This window comes from Schistocerca gregaria, chromosome 4 (assembly GCF_023897955.1).
Source record: "Schistocerca gregaria isolate iqSchGreg1 chromosome 4, iqSchGreg1.2, whole genome shotgun sequence".
In the NCBI taxonomy this organism is placed as follows: domain Eukaryota; kingdom Metazoa; phylum Arthropoda; class Insecta; order Orthoptera; family Acrididae; genus Schistocerca; species Schistocerca gregaria.
The window spans coordinates 473327826-473350087 of record NC_064923.1 but is presented as its reverse complement, the minus strand read 5'-3'; the positions used below and the strand labels follow the sequence as shown (position 1 = coordinate 473350087).

Here is a 22262-nt window from a genome sequence, read left to right as displayed (position 1 = left end):
TAGAGTGATGAAGTTAAAGATGACTGGATTGGAATCCGTTACGGAACGAAAATGTAATTCGGAAATCATTAACTGACTGTTGGCGTTTCATTCACGTATTCCACATGTGTAACTATTGTCACATAGAAGTGCAGAAGATAGTGGATTGTAAAGTACTCAGGTGTGACCGGGGATGATGTACTGTGGCGGTGGGCCAAGTGTTGGCTCTAGATAGTGGCGAGGTACGTGAATGAGGCTGCTTTGGACAGCGACCGTACGAGCACAATAGCTGGGGCCGAGCTGCTGGCCTCGCTTTGTGTGGGTGGGACGTCGCGGCTCTGTAGTGACGCCGAGTGTCAACACGGCGAGGGTAGCAGCTCATTTACTGGCCTCCGCGCCCTTCATAAATACACCAGTGCGCTTCGCGCCAGCCTGTCCCCTTCTTGCGACCGCGGAAAATGGCTCTTCCTTGTGCCGGAAATAGACTTCCTGGAGTGGAAAGCCGCGTCTCAGCGCGCCAGCGTGCCAAACCGAAAAATTTATTTTTACCAACTTTGCCACCGGAGTACGCTCGTGTCAGCTTGGGCGCATCTGTTCCGCGTAGAACGTCGGCTTTGTGTGAGCGCTCATACGCAGAGTGATTCAGCTGCCTGTTCCTATGGGTTTTATGTAATCCGCAATGCCTTCAAACCACAGGCAAATTTTCGTATTTTCACGTCACAACTATTTGTCCTACAGAAAAAAATGAACTGTACCTTTTTGTAGAAAGTTTAATGTGGTTAAATTTTGTATTTGTGTACGTTTCCGCTAGAGGCTGCATTTTTCGGATTATTCAAGAAAACCGAACGCGTTTTTCTTGATTAACTCGAAAACTGTGCCCTTCAGGGAAAACGTATCCCAGTACAAAATTCAGCTACATTAAATTTCCTACAAAAATTTCGTGTTCGTTTTTTGTGTAAGACTAACCGTTCGCACGTAGAGAGCAAGAGAATATGAAAATCTGGTGCATGGTTTTTGAGGGCGTTGCGGGTTGCATAAAACACCTAGGTACGGACAGTTGAATCACCCTTTATGGTTCATGAAAAAACACATGCATGACAACTGTACGATCTGAAGAGCCGAAAGTAGTGAATTCGTGCCGCATCATTTGGTGAATTTGAGGCATGCTTTTGATGTACTGTATTTACTTGGTTAATGTATTCACGATACGTTGGAAGCATACGCGGTAGAACATGCCTAAGGGAAAGCTGATGGGTGAAGGATTATTTTCTCGATCATAGAGGTTCCTCGCTTATCTGGTCCCTTAATGAAATACATTCTGATTTAGCTTATCTACGTTAAAAAGTATCCTGTCTCATTTACAGAACTTTTCCGTAATCCTCCTGTAGCAGCTACGTAGCTCATTTAGAGCTGTTTTAGAAAAGACCAGAAACTGGATAAGAAATGCCTGCAGATTTAAGGAATACAGTAAAGCACTCCGTCTTCAGGCCACAAGTGTCCCATCGGGACCATCCGACCGCCGTGTCATCCTCAGTTGAGGATGCGGATAGGAGAGGCGCTCTCCCGGTTGTTATGATGGTTTTCTTTGACCGGAGCCGCTACTATTCGCTCGAGTAGCTTCTCAATTGGCATCACGAGGCTGAGTGCATCCCGAAAAATGGCAACAGCGCATGGCGGCTGGATAGTCACCCATCCAAGTGCCGGCCACGCCCGACGGCGCTTAACTTCGGTGATCTCACGGGAACCGGCGTATCCACTGTGACAAGGCCGTTGCCAATACAGTAAAGACTTAAAGATAATAATATAAAACTTTTATGATGCACAGTAATAAAATTACTGAAAGGAATCTGTCAGATTCTGTTTTTTTATTTTGGTTCTCTGAACATGCTCTTCGAACTCCTGTATCTTACTAAAAACTGAGTAATCAGTATCTGTTGAAAATTCGAAAGATCTGTGCACTGTCTCTAGCGCATTTAAAGCCTTTTGCTTATTCCGATAGGATATTTCTTTCTTATCGGAACACTTATTTATCTGATCGTCATTATCTCTGTCACTTCCGTCCTTCGATGTGATGGCATAATCCGCCACTATATCGACCGTCATCCGTGTATTCTACGACAGCCAGCACAACATTTTATCCGGCCCTTGATAAACAAACCTTTCTTGTCTGCACTGTAAGTTATACCCGGATGATACCCACCTAAAAGAATTGGCAGATCTGCAAGCCGCAGGCTACACACAGCTTGACCCACATATCTGCCTTCTCCGACGGCTTTCTCAAAAACGGCGTCATTTCGTTCTTCAAAACAGTCTGATCCCCCATTGTTAGCGAAGCCACGAGCTCTTTCTTTCAACAATGGTTCATCTATGGGAGCATTTTTGTCCGGGGTTTGGTGCATTCCACGAGACAATTCTCAAAGTTACGAAATTCAGTAGTTCTGCTATTCTTGTAAAGGAACTGTTTTGGTAAAATGTACCCCTCCACTTACCACAAGTCACTCTCATTGATAGCGGTGGAAGATCAGGTAGTCTTACTTATAGAGGCTATAGGTTTTAGGGGGCGGAAACGACGGAACTTGATTACACATCTCATAGAGTTTTCTCATTTACCCGGGTTCGAACTAGTGTTTGCGATTTTCAATCCTATTCCATTCACACTTTAAAAATTTTGGTTCACATAATAGGGAGAAACAAAACCCAGTTTATAACTAATTGTGCATATTGTAGCACACTGACGCTTCAGTATGGAAATTCGTGTACTCTTACTTCTTACACAGCTTTTTTCTCTATGATCCCAGGGCGTAAAGCGTCCCTCTGAGACACTTCACTATATTTTTCGTCTTAGCCTTCTTTTATTCTTCAGCACAATTTACGCCCAAACAGTTTTTGAATGTGGTTTTGTATTTCGTTAACCGTCGTAATATTTTGAGCTCCGCTTTGATCTGCATTGGGAAGTTTCTGACGATTTTTTTCTTTTGTGATTGTGAAATGTCTATATATGCTTTTAGCCAGTATTTCCGGCCAGTATTTCTAGAACAGCACCACGGGTGGAGTAGACACACTGTACCTGAAGTGTCCAAACTATTCACCTAATAGAAAATGTGGGAAATGGCCTCTAACAGTGTTTGTTACATTAATAAAAATCAGTGCAGTGAACAGCTGCATTCGCTACTTCTGCAGTAAACGTGTCTCCAGGTACAGATTCGTCCAGGAACTGTCTGTAAATGTATTGAGACCTCGTCTTGAAATTAGGCTGCTTGTCTCGGATTTGAGAGGATATTTGTAGATAATAATTCATAATATCCTTCAAAAAGACTCAGGGAAGAAGTAGAAAGACCAAGAGAAGGTGAAGGGCGACAAAATTGAAATTAAGAGGAACTACAGCCTTTGTCCTTACCAGAACATCAGGAACACGGCATATAAATGTGTGAAATGTGATAATCTTCCATGCGTGGAATGTTCCAAAAAAAAGTGTGTTAAATGTTTAATGGATTAATTAAATAAAATATTTATGAGTTTAAAGCTTATCCCTGACATTGCTTTACGCAGTTCATGTATTTTCTGTAGAGTTCCATTTAAGAGGTTTCATGAAAGTAGTACAGGTTGCATTCCTCGCTTGATGGAGATGTTTACCGAGTTAGTGTTCAGCTTGTACGTTGTACTGAAATATTGATGTATCATTCGGCGAGGAAAGCACCTTTTTTGTTGCTATGTCTGTCAGACACACATCCTCTGTTAAGTAAAAATCATTCTTTCTATTAAGGGTTAAACAAGGTCACGGCTTCTTTATTTCTCACCTGACTTTTCGTCGTAATGTTTTTATGTTCAACACAGTCTTTGTCGATTCCGTATTGCCCATGGAAGAATTTTCATTTTAGCAGCCCACTGTCTTAATACGTTGCTATTTGTAAACATAGCTTATAACTGCCAATTTCCATTATTGCGGTATTCCTTAAGTAATTTTGGATTCCAAGTACTTTTTACCGGAGAGTTTGTAGTTGTTTCCACTGATCCACAGTTTACAATTCACTTAAAACGAAACAAATGTAATTTGAAAATACTGAACAAATCGCCAGGAAAATAGTTATATTGGAAGCAGTAGCTCATGAAGCGTCACCGTCTGTATCGGTACTGTTTATGGGGAAAAAAATCAACGCGTATTTCATATTTATGTGTAGGACGATTTATGTAAAATAAATTGTTTGTATGGCCTGCAAAATAAGTTTGATATCTAAGACAAATAAACGAAATACTTTATGCATAGCGTGTCGTGGCTTTCGGAATCTATTTACAATTTTCTTATGTACCATAGCACATAGAAGGCGAAGTGTCAAGTTGTGTTGTATTGAAATAACGGAATCCCTCGTGGCAACCACATTTTTGAATACGAAGAGGCACTAAATACACATAACATAATTAACTAGGATTCGGAGGGCAACAGTGTTAAAATGCTATTCAACTCGGAGATAAAAATGCAGTCTGTGATTTTGAGACTGTAAGTGAACATTTTTTGTGCAATGAGACCACGATTTCATAATTTCATAGCATTTAGGGACTCCCCAGGTAACGTGTTCGTTGTATTAATATTGTGGCGCTCCAAGTTGAATGCGTGTTTAGAAACAAACTGATAATAAATTTGACTTCCTCTTTAAAGGCCGTTGAAGATCAAATTGAAATTTGTTGTTGAAATATTTCCTTTAATTGATCTAGAAATACTTCCATAGTAGAGGCAGTCGACCATTCAGATTTGTCACAGCTTTGAAATATAGAAAGGTCTTGATCGCACAATTCTTCATTAGGCATTACGCTTTTCAAAGTTTCATCGTCAGACTGAAGCTGTGGAATGAAGTGTATAAGAAATTAATGACAGAAAATATACACAAGTGCGCATCTAAGTATTCCAATATTCAGAAATTTCAAATAGTATCGTACTTATATAAGAATCAAACTTTAGTACAAAGCTCATGAAAGTGACTTGCTTTCTACGGTCAATGCTAGCGCAGTGACTGGTCTTCGTTTACCTCTTCGATAGTTCAGTCGCCACACCCGGTTTAATTCTGATTCTATTAGAATACACGGCACTGTCAAATTTGCCTACATGCGGTGTGATCTGTATTGCATTCAATCTATGTGCTTACGTTCGTGAGCTTTGTACTAAAGTGTGAGTTTTATGCAAGTACGACACTGTTTGAAATTTCTGTGTATTGCAATACGTAGTTGCACACGTATGTATATTTTCTGCCATTAATTTATTGTAACTTCGTTCCACAGCTTCAGTCTGAAACGAAATTGTGATACGCTTAACGCTTAATAAAGAACTGTACGATCAAGACCTTTCTATATTTCAAAGTTGTGTAAAACATTGCTGTCAGATTACTTTAGAAACAGTCACTTGGTCAGTGCATACATAACTCGTTAGTTGATTCTTATGCGTCAGTAATGATGTGGTAAGATCTGAAGTATCTGAGTAGTAATCAACATTTGGTTTGCGAGGCACACTTTTAAAAAAAAAAGTGATTGTGTGTTCCCTTTCAAAGTCGAATTTTTGTCAGTGTAGATATAGGAGAAGATATGATGGTTTTTAAATATATGCGTATTAGTGGCTTGTCATTACGATGAATACACTGCAGTAACGTGTGCTACTGATAAAAGCGTCAAACGCAGTATCACCAGGGTTATCCCAGTGGCTGGACGCATAGCTCTTTCCGAATCCAATTAACAGGTTGTCATGAACAGCCATTAGAGCTAATGCGCCTACTGCTGAATATCAGATGCAGCTGACGTATTTGAAAGGATACTCCTCTTTCATTGTGTGATTCAAATTTGCTAACCAATACGACATTTCGTATTAACTGTCCTCACATCAGTTCCGCCAGCGACTTAGTTCATACTACTGTAGAAAGTGGAGCACACACGAGCAGGAAAATGGAAGAAATATGAAAATAAGTCAATATTTAGTGTGATGAGCTTCTATGACTATGAAATAAAGCAGTTGCGCTACGGATTCGTTGTCGGGGGAAACGGAAAACTGCTTGGAAAACTGTTCTGTTGGAAACAGTGCGTGTTATCCGGAGGTTATCTGACGAGTAGTATTAATAATATAGATCGGGATACGTTTTTCGTGTGATATCGCATTGTTCCTACAGTAAGAGTTCCACTGGACCATCGAGCCACTTTAGGCTTGTAAGGGTATGTGCGTATTATTGTGAAATAGTTAAACCGCCGGTAAAAACCATATATAATTTGATGTCGTTGCTGTCTGTATCTTTGTTTTCGGTACCAAACAGTGATGAAAAAAAATACTTACTCGCCAGAAACCATTTCTCAAGTGGCTCGAGCAGGCGCATAGTTCTTGTCCACAGAGATTTAAGCATGATCTACTCTCTCTCTCTCTCTCTCTCTCTCTCTCTCTCTCTCTCTCCCTCCCTCCCTCCCTCCCTCTACGTATTATTTTCCGAAATTCAAATGTGCATTTCCTTTTTACATTACGCTTGAAGCAGAATTCTCCGGAAACGAAGAAATCAATGAAACTATCACAGACCAAGAAAACCTACAAGGATTTGGGATGATGTAGCAACCTGATATAGAAAGAACAAGTTACGAGCAAAATTATTTCAGTCAACACGTATACAAGAAGACAGTATTCTCTAAATCGACTACATTTTCAAGTTTCTCGTCTTACACAGGATTAGACGGAAATTTTCTACATGACCAAAATTCCAAGATGACAATAGAACTTTATCAAGACCACTGAGATAATATGGAGATATGTAAGCCGAACAACAGGCAACCAAACCCTCAGCCGTGAGGCAGATGCCGAGATTTGGAATGAAGAAAACTTAATGAGCAACGTCTTCCTGTCAACTACCCATCTCTGTGCTATTAAAAATCCTATAAAATTAAATAATCGCTCAACTATCCTAAGTAAATAGGCTCACAACAGCACAAACTACTACTATTGGCTTGAAAGGGCTATACTCTCCTATAGCCCACCATCTCCTTCAGAGATGCAATGAAAGATTAAAAAACAAAAAAAAGACTTTATTTTTGTGGGACATTGGCTAGCATTGTCCCAGAAATAAAGTGAACATGGATTCTGTCCCGCGATTCCGATCAAGGTTTCCGTTGGTCATCCCAATAGGGAATCCCTTTGCCTTCTCCCAATCTGCTGGGTCAAAAGAACAGCGGCTCGTTCTACAACAATCCGCCCAACTCTTAGGAACAACAGAAGGAACTTCCGTGACACCGTGAGCTGCCTTTCTCTCACGTAGCCGTACACATAATAGTGGTACTGTTTCCAATGTGGCATTATATGGGTGTGAGGATGCATAAATATTGTCGTATGGGTTATAGCAATAAAGCTGCCCAAAGACGAATAGAAAACACAAATCTTGCGTACAGAAGTGGATGAGGCGCAAAATGACACGCTGGTACACAAATATTCATTCGCTATCGTGTACCAGATTTTCAGCTGTCATGCATTACGCAGGTTACCGAAGGTAGAACTTCAGACATTAATATTTTGATTAAATACCTAATAATACATACAGCTGACTTTTAGATCATCATGTCCCAGTAATAGCCAAACCGAGGTTATTGTGTCTACAAAATGGTTTCTTGTGACTCCAGTTTCAAGACCTTTAAGTACATATATGACCATATTATATTGTCTGAATAAACGACGAGTAATGAATCTTAAATTCTCAATAATTGTAGATCTTCTAAACTTTTCCGTTGTTTGACGGAATTAGGCCTTATGTTAGTTAGCAGTCTGTTATATTTGTTTGTCTTCATTGTAACTGACACAGAATATAGTCGAATAATCGCGGATGAAATTGTGCGAACCACATATACAGCAAGAGTGTAACTCATAATAGGTGTGAAAAAAACCTGTTGGCGAGTTTCTCAAAGAACTGTGGAAAGAGAATTTCATGCTTCTGTTACCGTATACTCTCTTATTTCGTTGTCGTGATTGCCGGGAACCTCACTTCCATTTAATTAATTTTCTATTACACATAAGAGAGTGAGAGACAGTGTGTGAGATCAGCATTTTCGATCGTCCAGTCCATTGTCAGTATAAATGTATAAAACAGATTGCTTCATATAGTATTGCTTCATATAGTCTCGTGTTATTCTCGACTGATCATAACTTCATTATTTTTATGGCAAAATTATAAATACATTGATGATGATTCAAAATGCAGCTCCCAGGCGGCAGTCAAACGGTGGCAATCGGTGATTAGGGAAGCCTGCTGACTCTGCAAAGGTGAAAAAGACTCTAACTCTTCTACGGAGAGCGGCGAAAGAAGAGCCCTGAAAGTTGGTAACACTGTTTTCAGTTTTCAACTGCTAAGCGCAAAATGTTGCTGGCGGAGCCGAGGTCGTCTTTAGTTGCGATCACACAGACGTGGGTGCTCCACCTGGGGGACGGCGATGGTTGGTTGTTTCGGGAAAGGAGACCAGACAGCGAGGTCATCAGTCTCATCGGATTAGGGAAGGACGAGGAAGTAAGTCGGCCGTGCCCTTTGAAAGGAACCATCCCGGCATTTGTCTGGAGCGATTTAGGGAAATCACGGAAAACCTAAATCAGGATGGCCGGACGCAGGATTGACCGTCGTCCCCCCGAATGCGAGTCCAGTGTCTAACCACTGCGCCACCTCGCTCGGTGGGGACGGTGTGTGCATCCAACATTAGACTACTGCAAGTTTTACAAAATCGATGCTTTCGGCTCATACTTTGGGCACCCATGTGGGCCAGGTCCGTGATTTGCATCAGGAACTCGACTTGCCGATTATCCAAGAACTTATCACTCCGAACCACACACACTTTTGGACAAAGTGAATGCTATGGAGCCTTCGACAAGGCACCTGGACTACTGGGGAGGCAGTCACCCCTGCAAACTGGCACCGCATCCGGGTACCTCGACCCATCACTGAGGTGCCACAATAAAACGTGAAATAAAGTCAAATGAAATCAACACACACCTCACATTGCCTCAGCCACCACTCTAGAAGGGCTTAGGGAACTCTTAGAGACCACAGCCCTTCTCTCAGAGACCACAGCCCTTCCTATACTCAAACAAAGATGAATTAGCTGTTTAACTGTCACCCAGGAAGTTCAGCTGCCAAGGTGTAATGCACAAGCGCGCGCAGGCGCACGCACACACACACACACACACACACACACACACACACACACACACACAAAACCCTTAGGCGTTGCCGTACAGAGATATACAGAAGCAAATTACTGAATGGTTGTAGTCGCGCAGTGCAGCCACGTCAAGACCACTTTAACTGTCTGGCTCTTCTTTCGCCGTACTGACTACAGTGGTGTCACTTGAGTGGATATTTCCACGTGCAACGTTGGTGACGCCATTCGAGTAGCTTCAATTTGGTTGTTTGTTGACACCTGGCTTTAGTCGCGCGATGTATTCGGGGGCCAGCGATTAAGCCGCGCGAGAGTCGCGCGTATCAACTTGAAAAGCGCCCTGAAGGTCCATGGTAGAAACAATTTAAATCGGAAACTGCTTGTTGCCGATGATTATTTCCCTACTAGTACATACCGCGAAACGTAGGCGGGTTTGCTTATAACACAGCAGTGATGAAGCGAGATAGCCAGATAACAGATAAAGGTGCACTTATCATTTATCTGGGATACCTGTCTGTGGGTGGCGCGTCACGCGTCGTTATTAGTTTGATGTTTGCTGCAAGCTGTGTACTGCTTCTTGTGTACGTGACAGGCAGTTGTTGCCATCATGTGTTCGGCCACATATCTGTTGAGCCGCATTATGTTGACGGCTAATTTGTTGCCCTAACACTCTTCTTTTTATTTTCCGTCGCAAGGACCAGCCGCCACCTTGGGACAGCGGATGTCAAACGCAGCGACGTCCTTCGCTGAATCAGGTGAGCCCTGAATAGCGAAGCCCCTTTTCTGCTTTTGATTTCATTTCTAACTCTTTTGGCATTTTCGTAACCGATGCTTCCGCTGTTGTTATACTGCTTACGCACTGAACTTCCTCTCATAACTTCTCTATGATAATTTAGTTTTATTACGGTAATAACATAATTTCCAACGCATGTGTGCCGTCAGGCACATTATTTTGTACTGCTTGCTCTAATCATCATTTTTTAAGTATAAGCACTGTTTGTTAAATGTTGTGTGTGCCATAAATCATTTAACGTGTAAAATACACAGTTTCCATTGTTCGATGTATTAAAAAAAGGTCGTCTAAACAAGCAATGGATGTTCGGTGAAATCCAGACTCTGTCTTCGAAACTGACTGGTACTGTTTATAATACAATGAGGTGGTGAAAATCATGGGATAGCGATATCCACGTATAGAAATGGCGGTAGTATCACGTAGACGAGGTATAAAAGGGCACTGCATTAGGGCTGTCATTTGTAGTCACGCGATTCATGTGGAAAGGTTTCCGGCGTAATTATTGCCGTGTGGCGTGTATTAACAGATTTTGAACGCGGAATGGTAATTGGAGCTAGACGCATGGGATGTTCCATTTCCGAAATCGGTAGGGAATTCAGTATTCCGTGATCCACAGTGTCAAAGTGCCGAGAATACGAAATTTCAGGCATTACCTCTCACCGCGGTCGAGACAGTGCGTAGAGGTGTCAGTGCTAAGAGACAAGCAACACTGCGTGAAATAACCGCAGAGATCAATGTGGGACGTACGACGAACGTATCCGTTAGGACAGGGCGGCGAAATTTGGCGCTAGTGGGATTTGGCAGCAGACGACCGACACGAGTACATCTGCTAACAGCAGAACATCGCCTGCAGCGTCTCTCCAGGGCTCTTAACCGTGTCGGTTGGACCCTAGACAACTGGAAAACCCTGGCCTCGTTAGATGAGTCCCGATTTCAGTTGGTAGGAGCTGATGGTAGGGTTCGAGTGTGGCGCTCACCCTCACAAAGCTATGGACTAGAGTTGTCAACAAGGCACTGTGCAAGCTGGTGGTAGCTCCATAACGACGTGGGCTGTGTTCACATGGAATGGACTGGGTCCTCCGGTCCAACTGCTACTTGGAGACCATTTTCAGGCATTCATGGACTTCGTGTTCCCAAACAACGATGAAATTTTTATGGATGACTCAATTGCTCGCGATTGGTTTGAAGAACATTCTGGACAATTCGAGCGAATGATTCGGCTACCCAAATCGCCCGACATGAATCCCATGGAACGTTTGAGGAACATAATCAAGAGGTCAATTCGTGCACAAAATCCTGCACCGGCAACATTTTCGCAGTTATGGACGGCTATTGAGGCACTGCTCAGTTTTTCTCGAGGGGACTTCCAATGTTTGTGAGTCTATGCCACGTCGAGTTGCTGCACTACTCCGGGGAGAGGTATCCCACGGCTTTTGTTATCTCAGTGTAATGCGTTCTTAACCTTTACTGCGTTTCTTACGAGTCAGCGGTGTTAAATTAACGTTTCAATTGAATTCCTTAGCTTATGTACACAGTGATTAATCAGAAAAAGATAAGTTTTCGTAGTCAGATAGTGACATGAAAGAAATTTATATCGTAAATGATCCAGTAATGTTAAGCCGAAAAAAAACCGGTGTAGCAGTGGAGGAGGTAATAGTTCTTCAGTTCTCTTATTCAGGCCATACAATCACGGTTCCTTACGTAATATTGCAAATAGTTCCCGTACTCATTCTCTTCTTCGGAGAGAATCTAAACATAGTTACTTGTTAATTCAGCTCCGCCAATTCAATACACAACTAGGGAAATTTTTCTAACCTTTGACCTGCAAAAAGCATTGTGTTGTCCTTGCCTTGAGGTACGTGCGATCAGATGGGTATTAGTTATGTATCAACTACCACCAGTACTATTTCGCTTCTTTACCACTACATAATTTTGTTTATGATTATGCTGTTTCTCTCCATTGACGCTGGTGGCCCACAGTGCACGAAGGGGAAGTATTCATGGATAATTAAAAAGTCTTTGCGTCAGCATATTTTTGGAAAAGCATTTTCTGGCTGCAGGATGAACATGCATGGAGAAAATTACTCGTCTCCATGGTACTGAATGTCAGATTTTATCTCTCTTCTTTGTTTATTCTTGTGGGGGCTTTCGTGTTGCTGCACGACTGAAGACAAGTCCGCAGTAACATGTGTGATTTTTAATTCAATCTCTCGATTTACTTACACTGAATATTCATAATAAGAAAGTTTCCCACGAGTATTAGGTCCGTAAGGATGGGGGGAATCGTAAGTTTGTGTCTAGGTGCACAAGAAAAGCATTTTTGGTATGAAAGATTAAGGTCAGATTGAATATGAAGTGATTGTGTCTGAGTTAACATAAGGCACTACAAACGGGAACGTACCTAACTTTATTTGTAGACAAGATTATGTATATCTCAGGTACCCCATTAAAGGATGGTAAAATGTTTGTTTCATGCCTTGCGCATTACGTCTAATATGTTTGAACATCCAAACACAAACTTTAGTGTATCACGCACGCCAGTTTTTTAAGTCATCAATCTTCTGACTGGTTTGATGCGACACGCCACGAATTCCTCTCCTGTGTCAACCTGTATACCTTAGCAATTGCAACCTACATCCTCAACTGTTTGCTGGATGAATTGCAATCTCTGTCTTCCTCTACAGTTTTTATCCTTTAAAGCCCCCTACAGTACAATAGGGGTTATTCCCTTACGTCTTAACAGATATTCTATCACCCTCTCACTTCATCTTGTTAGTGTTTTCCATGCAATCCTTTCCTCGCCGATTCTGTGGAGAACCTTCTTATATTCTGTCGTATCAGACCATCTAATTTTCAACATTCTTCTGTAGCACCACATCTCAAATGCTTCGATTCTCATATGTTCGGTTTTCCCACAGTCTGTGTTTCACTACCATACAGTGCTATTCTTCAAACTTAAATTCTCAGAAACATTTTCCTTACACCAAGGGCTATGTTTGATACTAGTAGAATTCTCTTGGCCAGGAATGCCTTTTTTGCCAGAGCTGAACTGCTTTTTATGCCCTCCTTGCTCCGTCCGCCATAGATTATTTTGCTGCCGAGGTAGCAGAATTCCTTAACTTCGCTTACTTGGTAATCCTCAATTTTGATAAGTTTGTCGCTATTCTCATTTCAGCTACATCTCATAACTTTCGTCTTTCTTTGATTTAGGAAATGAGAGTCTTGACTATTTAAAAAGTATAAAACGATGATAGTTTTCAAAGTTTTCTTGTCTGAACTTCAGCCGAAAACGCCCTGACCGTCTTTGTGTTTATGTTGGCAGAAAGCCAAGATTCGTTAATGTCCCCGCCCCAATCCCTTTCCCGAAAGAATGTGGACCGCGGTCGGCATGTTTCCAGTAACGACCAGAACAAGATTTCACTTATTATAGTAGGTCGTTAGCAGTGCAGAGGCACTGCGCAGGGTTATTTCACTACACAGGCGCTACATTGCGGTTTTGTTGTGTTGAATACTCTTATCAATACTCAACATGAAACTGAAAACCATTTACACGTTATTTATAACATTAACAAGAATTAGATATTCATTAACTTACAGATCAACTGGATGAACGGAGAATGTTGAAAGTAACTGCCAGTAAAGCAACGTTTGTTATCTGTTAAAGGGCGATAACGCTGTTAATCAGTCGTTAAATTTCTTATTAAGATTTAATGTCCTGTCGACAGTTCAATCTTCCCAGGTGCGACTGTGGCTTCTGTGGACGAGGAGGAGAAATAGTGTGTCCTTACTGAAGGAACTACAAAGGTTTTTGCATAAAACGACTTGGTAAAGGCATGGAAAACATCTCGGGATGACATAACCGAAATGTAAACTTATTTTCGTTCGAATACACATTTAGTATCTCTAATGATGCTTCAGTTCGTTCAGACTGATGATAGTTGCTCTTTTACTTTATAGATAATAGTTGTTTCGGGTTATGATTGTGTCGTTAGTTTCTTCCTTTCTAGCCGGCAAAGATGTTGGTTTTCCTCTCCGTTAAACGGGACGGATCATTCACATATCCACGATTGTGATCCTGTCGACTGATTCCTGCAGAACAAATCCAGCATATTTTAAAAAACTGTCGCATACTGGGGGTCGAAAAGTGTGTAGCCTAACAAATAAACAATGACAGAAATTTCATAATTCCAATTTATTTTTAAATATAATACCCGTGTGCACTAATGCACTTGCGGGCACGTTCAGATAACTTCTGCAAACCATTCAGATAAAAGGTCTTCGATTTCCAGTCCAACCACGCGTTCGCAGCATCATCATTGTCAAATCGTCGTTCTTTGAGGTCTGTTTTTGGGTTCGGGAAACGAAAAAAAGTCTGATGGGGACATAAATAGAGAATATGGCGGATGACGTAGCAATTCGAACCCGCATCACGCAGAGTTTCCAGTGTTGCGAGGGCTTTGTGCGCCGGTGCGTTGTTTCGATGCAAAATAACTCAGCGCGGGAACGCACCTTTTTTTCTTTGTCTCTTATCTCAAACGGCGCCCAAGGGTGCTACATGATGATACATTGATAGTTACGCCCTTTTGCAAGTAATCCACCATAATTACCCCTTCTGCATCCCAGAAGCCCAATGCCATCACCTAACTGGCTCATTTATGCACCCGGAATTTTTTTGAGGTAGGGGATGAAGGATCTTTCCATTGTTGTGGCTCATGTTTTGTCTCAGGATCAAATTTATGAACCTATGTTTCGTCCATTGTTACGTACCTTGCAAGAAAGCCGTCTTCATCCGCTTTATATTGGCGGACGATTTCTTCACAACACTGCACCTGCTCTCGTCTCAGATCTACATCCAAATCTTTTGGGACCCACCGGGATGAAACTTCCCGGATTCCCAAAATATCCACAACAATACCTTGAGCACGCCCATGGGAGATTCCAAATGTGGTTTCAATGTGCTGTGACGTTTTTCGACGATCTTGCAAAATAGTATCGTGAATTGCAGTCACTGATTCATCAGTGGTGGCGCATCTTCCACACTCGTTCTTCCACGTTTGAAGTCGGACACGCAGTTTCTCACTGTTGCATATGATGGAGCACTGTCCTTGAGTGTATTCCTTAAGTGTGTTCGCATCATGTCCTCTGCAATTTCTTTGAGCGTTATTCCCTTCAAATGAAGATATCCACGCAGAGCTCTGTTCTCAATTCTCTCGATATTGGCCATTTTGCTTACACCACTGTATAAAAGGCATCCTAGAGGCGAAACTAACGAAGTTTGACCTGCATACCCACAAGGGGTCACCATAAAAGTAGCTGGTATTGTTTATGCCGGACATTACAGTAACTGTCTCGGGCGAGAAACTGTTCGATCACCCCTCGTATTTCTACAGATGGTGGTGGTACTGATCAGAATTACAAGACAAATTCATATAATTATACATTGCCGGAAAAAATTACTACATCCTCTTAGAAGTTTCCAATTCATTCAAGATTTATTGCTGCAAAATATATATCGAGTACCTGAAATCATGACATTTATATATCAGTAGCACAAGTGGTCCTGAGGTATCAGTTATCGACCCATGTTGAAACATCCATATTAGTACGTGGTGTAGTCTCCATGGGCAGCAATGCAGGCACTGATTCTGGCATTCTGTTACAAGTCCGGAGATCATGTTGGCCAGGGAAGTGGCTGCACAGAGCACATTGAATTTCACGGACAGTGTGTCGGCGAGCATTATGCCATTGGAACAGCACATCACCTTCCTGTTGCAAGGACGGCAAAAGAATGGGTCTAATAACATTCTGCACTTTCCGAGCGCTAATTAACATCCCCTCCAGAAACGCCAAAAGTGAACGGGAGTTGGGGTGAGGCAAGTGTGTCGTGGACGAATGCACTCAACGAAACAGCACTCACCAGCTTTGTATCGTACGCGCGAACGACCATCACTTGTATGCAGGCAGAACCTGCTTTCATCACTGGAGAACACGGCGCGCCATTCCATCTTCCAAGTGATTCTCTGACGGCTCCCGTCGAGCCCTGCAGGTCGTTGCTGTGTCGTGATTGGAAGACGGGTTTAGAAATTGACTATAAGCAGTGCTGTATGTGCTTACGTCGCATATTGACACATCGTTCAGCCCTTCTTCACAGTGAGTCATGCAAACTTTAAAATACACCAGGCTGCATTCGAATTACATCACATGCATTGGTCATAGGCTTCTTTAACGTATGCACATTATCGGTGTGTTAGGCGCACAGAAATACTTCAAATGTCACCGTAGCCAGAAATCCAGATGATTCAAGTCCAATGAACATGGGGCCATCTACCGGGCCACTTCGTTTGATTCATCGCCCATAAGACGCTGCAGTGATGTGTCACACGATCCTAAGAAAGTGGAATTTTGCCCCATCATAGCTGTTTTTCTGCAAGGATAACGTTCTCTAATACCGCTTGTAGTTCATCGTGCAGAAATCTGTTTGATAATGTATATTGCGTATGTTATCGACAGTTTTTGCCCATACATTAATACTAAAGCGACCCTGCTGCCTCGGCCACATGATTGTTGGAAGATTTGCATCTGCCCACATATGCATATTGTGTAGTTTATTGTACCATCCTTTGTGAACCCTGTTTTATCTGTAAATAAAATGCTGGCTGTGAAGCGCGGATCTTCAGCAGGTATTATTTCTGTGCGGACATTTCATTATAGGAATTTTTCTTCCAGTTTTCCTACACGCAGCTGCTGTAGGAATATGCGATACACGTTTTTAAAACACTCTGTCTACGCCTAGATCCAATTTTTTGGGACGTGTGAACCAGAGTTCCGTCTGTGTTTTAGTTGTTCCTTCATTCACCTATTAGAGAACTTCTTAGTGTGGGCTATTATATCAGACTACTTTGTTACTAATCATCTGCTTTAAGCATAGAATAAGTGTGATAATTATTCTCCAGCTCTTACACTGCAGCTCCAGTTCAGGGATTTGTACGAACGAGTTTAATCTTTTCTTCATCGAAAGGTCATGGACGATGGCATATCTTACTGTACGTAATTACCTATTGTAATCAGTGCATCAGTAATTATTTGCTCCATTATTTCCTCAGAGATCTCCAATGTTCTCGGGTTAGTATTATGATGAATTTTTTTGTCGCTGCACTGTCTCTGTTGGTCGAACGCGTACACGCAACGCACGTTGGTACTGGTACACAGCTGCACCAACAACACTTAGTACAAAGTCACCTGTGCTGCTGAAGTGGCGGTCTACTGACAGGCGATTTCCCCAGAAACTTTTAACGCGCTGTAACGTCGTTTGGTGACGTTTCCGGACTAGGGTTCCAGTCTTTAGAATATTCCTTGAGACACCATCTACGATCTCTCGAAATTTGTCAGCATGTTTTTTGTACACCCTCTCTATAAATTGTTACTGTGAATTGGACATGAGTTAAACCCTATTTACAAACATCATTGCTGTAAACTAAAGGAACTAGTATTGAATTAATTAAATGAAAATCTTCTGTTCAAACGGTACGCGTAGGGATTGGAATGTGCGCAAAACTTGTTGCAAATATATCTTCCTACCCACTGAAAATGGGCACATGTGTCTACAGGATGCCCCACGGGAAAGAGCACATTCTCCTTTGGCCACCCAGCTAATATGTAGATGTGCTAGCGCCATTTGTGCATATAACATCCCCTCATAGTGCGCCATTCAGTTCGGTATGGATCGTTGCCCAATGCTGGTGCGAGTTGAGGCAGTGGTGTTCTGTCGCGTGCAGAGCGTTGTGGTTGTCCAAAGCGTAATGCAAAGTGGAAGAGTCCTCCATTTCCGGGTTCCAGACAGAAGGACGATATACAGGTGGATAAAACAATGGCGTAAGACGGGTTCTGCAATTATAGTGAAGTGTTATGGGCGTCAAATGATAGTTTGAATTCCGATGCCGGAAAATATCTGATCAGATCATGCAGCGCTGCAGCAAAGCCCATACTGATGCGTCCGTCGCCATTCCAGAATATTGCAAATCCCTGGCACGCCTTTCCAGACAATTGTGAAGACAGTTACGGCCGGGAGATAAACGAGAGTATGCACAATTTTTGCACAACATTACTGGACAGAATTGACTAGAATGACGCGATTATGATTAATCTTGTAATGGTTTATGAGGAAAATTTCAACCTAATAGATTTGTTTCAAAAAAGCTTACTCGGGCACAAATCCCCATCATACTCATGAAAAGGGTCAGGGTGGGCCAAAGTTCGTCATCTGGTGTGCTGTTGGCTAGCCCATTGTAATAAATGGGACATTTTTAATAATAATAATAGTAATTATTATCTTGGATATTCGGGAATCCAGCCGGATGTTCGCGTCGTTCTCGCACGATATTTCAACAGCGTGCCTCGCTGTCTTCTTCAGGTGCTACCTGAGACTGGTCCTTGGGTCGATCGAGTCCAGTATTTATGCCTGGGAGGAGCTGGGCGTTCCATAATCGGTCCGCGCCGAGTGGAATGTTCCATCTGTGGTCCGCGCCCGCCAGACTCGGCTTCAACGGACCCCTCCAGTCGCGGATGTTCCGACTGCCGTCGGCGCCGGTTTTGGCCGTCCTCAACGGTTGTGGTTGTCATTTGAGGTGTGTCAGACCCGATCTGAGATGTTAGGTACTCTATCTCATGACTGTTACTACGGTTTCCACTTCTGTTGCGTGCTGGGCGCTCCCTAATCGGTCCGCGCCGCGTCGTGTGTTCCATCTGAGGTCCGCGCCCGCCAGACGCGGCTACATTGTCCCTCTCTGGTGGCCGGTGTTCCCTCCGCCGTCCGCGCCCGGCCTGGCCGTCTTCTGAAGTCAAGTTCATGACCTGGGGTGTGTCAGATCTGGTCTCTAATGTCCAACACCTTGTCTCACGGTTGTTCCCTCGGTCTCCACTTACATTTCTTGCTGAATCCTGGAGTGTCCTGCGTTGAGTTTTCACAAGCTCAAGTGCAGGATTCCAGGCAGTGCTGATTTGGTATCCCGAGTCACGGTTGATTAGATTGTCTGTGACCTTAATCTCAATTGCTTCTTTAATGACACTATCCCAATATCTTGAGGTCTGTGTCACAATCTTGGTGTCATTGTAATCCATTGAATGACCAAGTTCCAGACAATGCTCTGCTATGGCTGATTTAGTTGCCTGCCTGAGTCTGGTATGTCTCTGGTGTTCTTTACACCTGATGTCCACAGTTCTGGTGGTCTGGCCAATGTATGACATCCCACACTGGCATGGTATGTTGTAAATACCTGGCTTGCGTAGCCCCAGGTCATCTTTTACAGTCCCCAGCATAGCCCCAATTTTTGTGGGTGGGCAAAATATGCTCCTGATGTCATATTTCTGGAGAATCCTGCTGATCTTGGTAGAGATAGGTCCGGCATATGGCAAGTATGCCATCTTCTTTGCCTCTTCTGGTTCTTCTTCTGGATCCTTTGGCCAGTTGGCAGGTTGAAGTGCCTTCTGGATATCTCTAGAGGAGTACCCATTCCTGCTGAACACTGATTGTAAGTGTTCTATTTCTGTGGGCAGACTATCAGGATCTGACAGAGTTTGTGCTCTGTGGACCAGTGTTTTGAGCACTCCATTCTTCTGTGCCGGATGGTGGCAACTGCTGGCTTGAAGGTATAAGTCAGTGTGCGTAGGTTTGCGGTACACACTGTGTCCAAATGTGCCATCTCCCTTTCTCTTCACCAGAACATCCAAGAATGGAAGTATTCCATCCTTCTCCATTTCCATTGTGAACTTAATGTTCGGATGGCAGGAGTTCAGATGTAGCAGGAACTCATCTAACTTCCTTCTACCATGGGGCCAGATGACAAAGGTATCATCCACATAACTAAAAAATTACTTGGGTTGATATCTGGCTGAAGAGAGTGCTTCCTCTTCAAACCTTTCCATAAATAGGTTGGCCACCACTGGTGATAGAGGGTTACCCATCGCCACCCCTTCTGTTTGTTCATAAAATTGACCCCCATATAGGAAGTATGTCGATGTCAGAACATGCCTGAACAGGTCAAGGAGAGCCCCATCGAACTTCTCTCCAATAAGCTCAAGTGACTCCTTCAATGGTACACGTGTAAAGAGAGACACCACATCGAAACTAACCATGATGTCTGTGTCTGTGATGTGTTGCTGGCCCAGTCGATGTAGGAAATCCTCTGAGTTCCGGATGTGATGTGCACATTTACCCACATGTGGTGTCAACATCTTCTTCAGGTATTTCGCAGTAGGGTAAGTTGCTGCACCAATATTGCTGACAATAGGTCGCAGTGGAACCCCATCCTTGTGAATCTTGGGGAGTCCATAAAGTCTAGGGGGTGTTGGCGCTTTGGGACGCAGCTTCTTGATGACTTGTTCAGGCAGGCCTGTCTCCTTCAACAGAGCCCTGGTCTTTTTGTCCACTTTCTCTGTAGGGTCGCTGGCTATTGACCTGTATGCAGGATCCTCCAGAAGTTGTTGTACCTTTCTGTCATATTCTGTTTTTTGTAGGATGACTGTGGAGTTCCCCTTGTCTGCGGGCAACACCACAATGCTGTCATCCTCCCGGAGTCGCCTCAGTGCCACCCTTTCATCACCTGAAATGTTGGATTTGGGTGGCTTGGTCTTGGTGAGCGCCCTGCAGGTTTCTCTTCGGATCTCTTCGGCCACACTAGAAGGAAGCGTGATGGCCACTTGCTCAACTGCACTGACAAAGGCTGTGACAGGAACGTTTCTAGGGGTCACTGCGAAATTGAGGCCCTTGCTAAGTACTTTTAAGGTGGTCTCATCGAGCTTCTTGTCAGTTAGATTGACCACTGTGCGTGTGTCCACAGTCTGTTGCACCTTGTTGTTGAGGCGCTCAAACTTGGCTAGCTGGCGTGCCATTGACTTCTTGCTGGTGCATTCTGCTAGAGACCAGGAGGCACCATCAACCTGGTCCCAGTCTTGAGTGGTTAAGGAAGCTGCTATAGTTAGGTGAAGACACAGCAGTTCCCTGGATGTCAAATCCAATTGGTGGCGCAGGTCGCGCACTCTCTCTCTAACCAGAGCGAGACTAGCTCGGTGTTTGATCCTGTTTGCCGCTCTCGAGTTAATGTGATGCTTGATCCTGGCGAAAACTGGAACTACTTCACCCTCTCGGCATCTCAGCAGGAAACTGAGAGAACACAGCATCCTCCCTTTCCTTTGTCGAAGCTTGTCCAGCTTCTTGATGTTACGGTACATCTCCTCCCCGTAGAGTCTTCTGATGTAATTCTTCATGCTTTCCCGGCGATCTGTTGACATCTTGGATATTCGGGAATCCAGCCGGATGTTCGCGTCGTTCTCGCACGATATTTCAACAGCGTGCCTCGCTGTCTTCTTCAGGTGCTACCTGAGACTGGTCCTTGGGTCGATCGAGTCCAGTATTTATGCCTGGGAGGAGCTGGGCGTTCCATAATCGGTCCGCGCCGACACAGACCTCAAGATATTGGGACAGTGTCATTAAAGAAGCAATTGAGATTAAGGTCACAGACAATCTAATCAACCGTGACTCGGGATACCAAATCAGCACTGCCTGGAATCCTGCGCTTGAGCTTGTGAAAACTCAACGCAGGACACTCCAGGATTCAGCAAGAAATGTAAGTGGAGACCGAGGGAACAACCGTGAGACAAGGTGTTGGACATTAGAGACCAGATCTGACACACCCCAGGTCATGAACTTGACTTCAGAAGACGGCCAGGCCGGGCGCGGACGGCGGAGGGAACACCGGCCACCAGAGAGGGACAATGTAGCCGCGTCTGGCGGGCGCGGACCTCAGATGGAACACACGACGCGGCGCGGACCGATTAGGGAGCGCCCAGCACGCAACAGAAGTGGAAACCGTAGTAACAGTCATGAGATAGAGTACCTAACATCTCAGATCGGGTCTGACACACCTCAAATGACAACCACAACCGTTGAGGACGGCCAAAACCGGCGCCGACGGCAGTCGGAACATCCGCGACTGGAGGGGTCCGTTGAAGCCGAGTCTGGCGGGCGCGGACCACAGATGGAACATTCCACTCGGCGCGGACCGATTATGGAACGCCCAGCTCCTCCCAGGCATAAATACTGGACTCGATCGACCCAAGGACCAGTCTCAGGTAGCACCTGAAGAAGACAGCGAGGCACGCTGTTGAAATATCGTGCGAGAACGACGCGAACAACCGGCTGGATTCCCGAATATCCAAGATGTCAACAGATCGCCGGGAAAGCATGAAGAATTACAGTAATTATTATTATTATTATTATTATTATTATTATTATTATTATTATTATTATTATTATTCAAGACAACGGCCGACCAGGGAGTGTCAG

At 43.6% G+C, this 22262-nt stretch overlaps 1 protein-coding gene across 5 annotated transcripts in view; it reads left to right on the top strand.

The window, feature by feature from the left end:
- LOC126267309 (kalirin) overlaps positions 1-22262 on the top strand; it is a 2010890-nt gene that overhangs the window by 485237 nt on the left and 1503391 nt on the right. For all 5 annotated transcript variants that reach the window (XM_049972405.1, XM_049972404.1, XM_049972401.1 and 2 more), the window contains exon 5: positions 9825-9884. In XM_049972405.1, the coding sequence (XP_049828362.1) occupies positions 9851-9884 (34 nt within the window). In that variant the 5' untranslated portion in view covers positions 9825-9850. The remainder of the gene's footprint in view (positions 1-9824; positions 9885-22262) is intronic.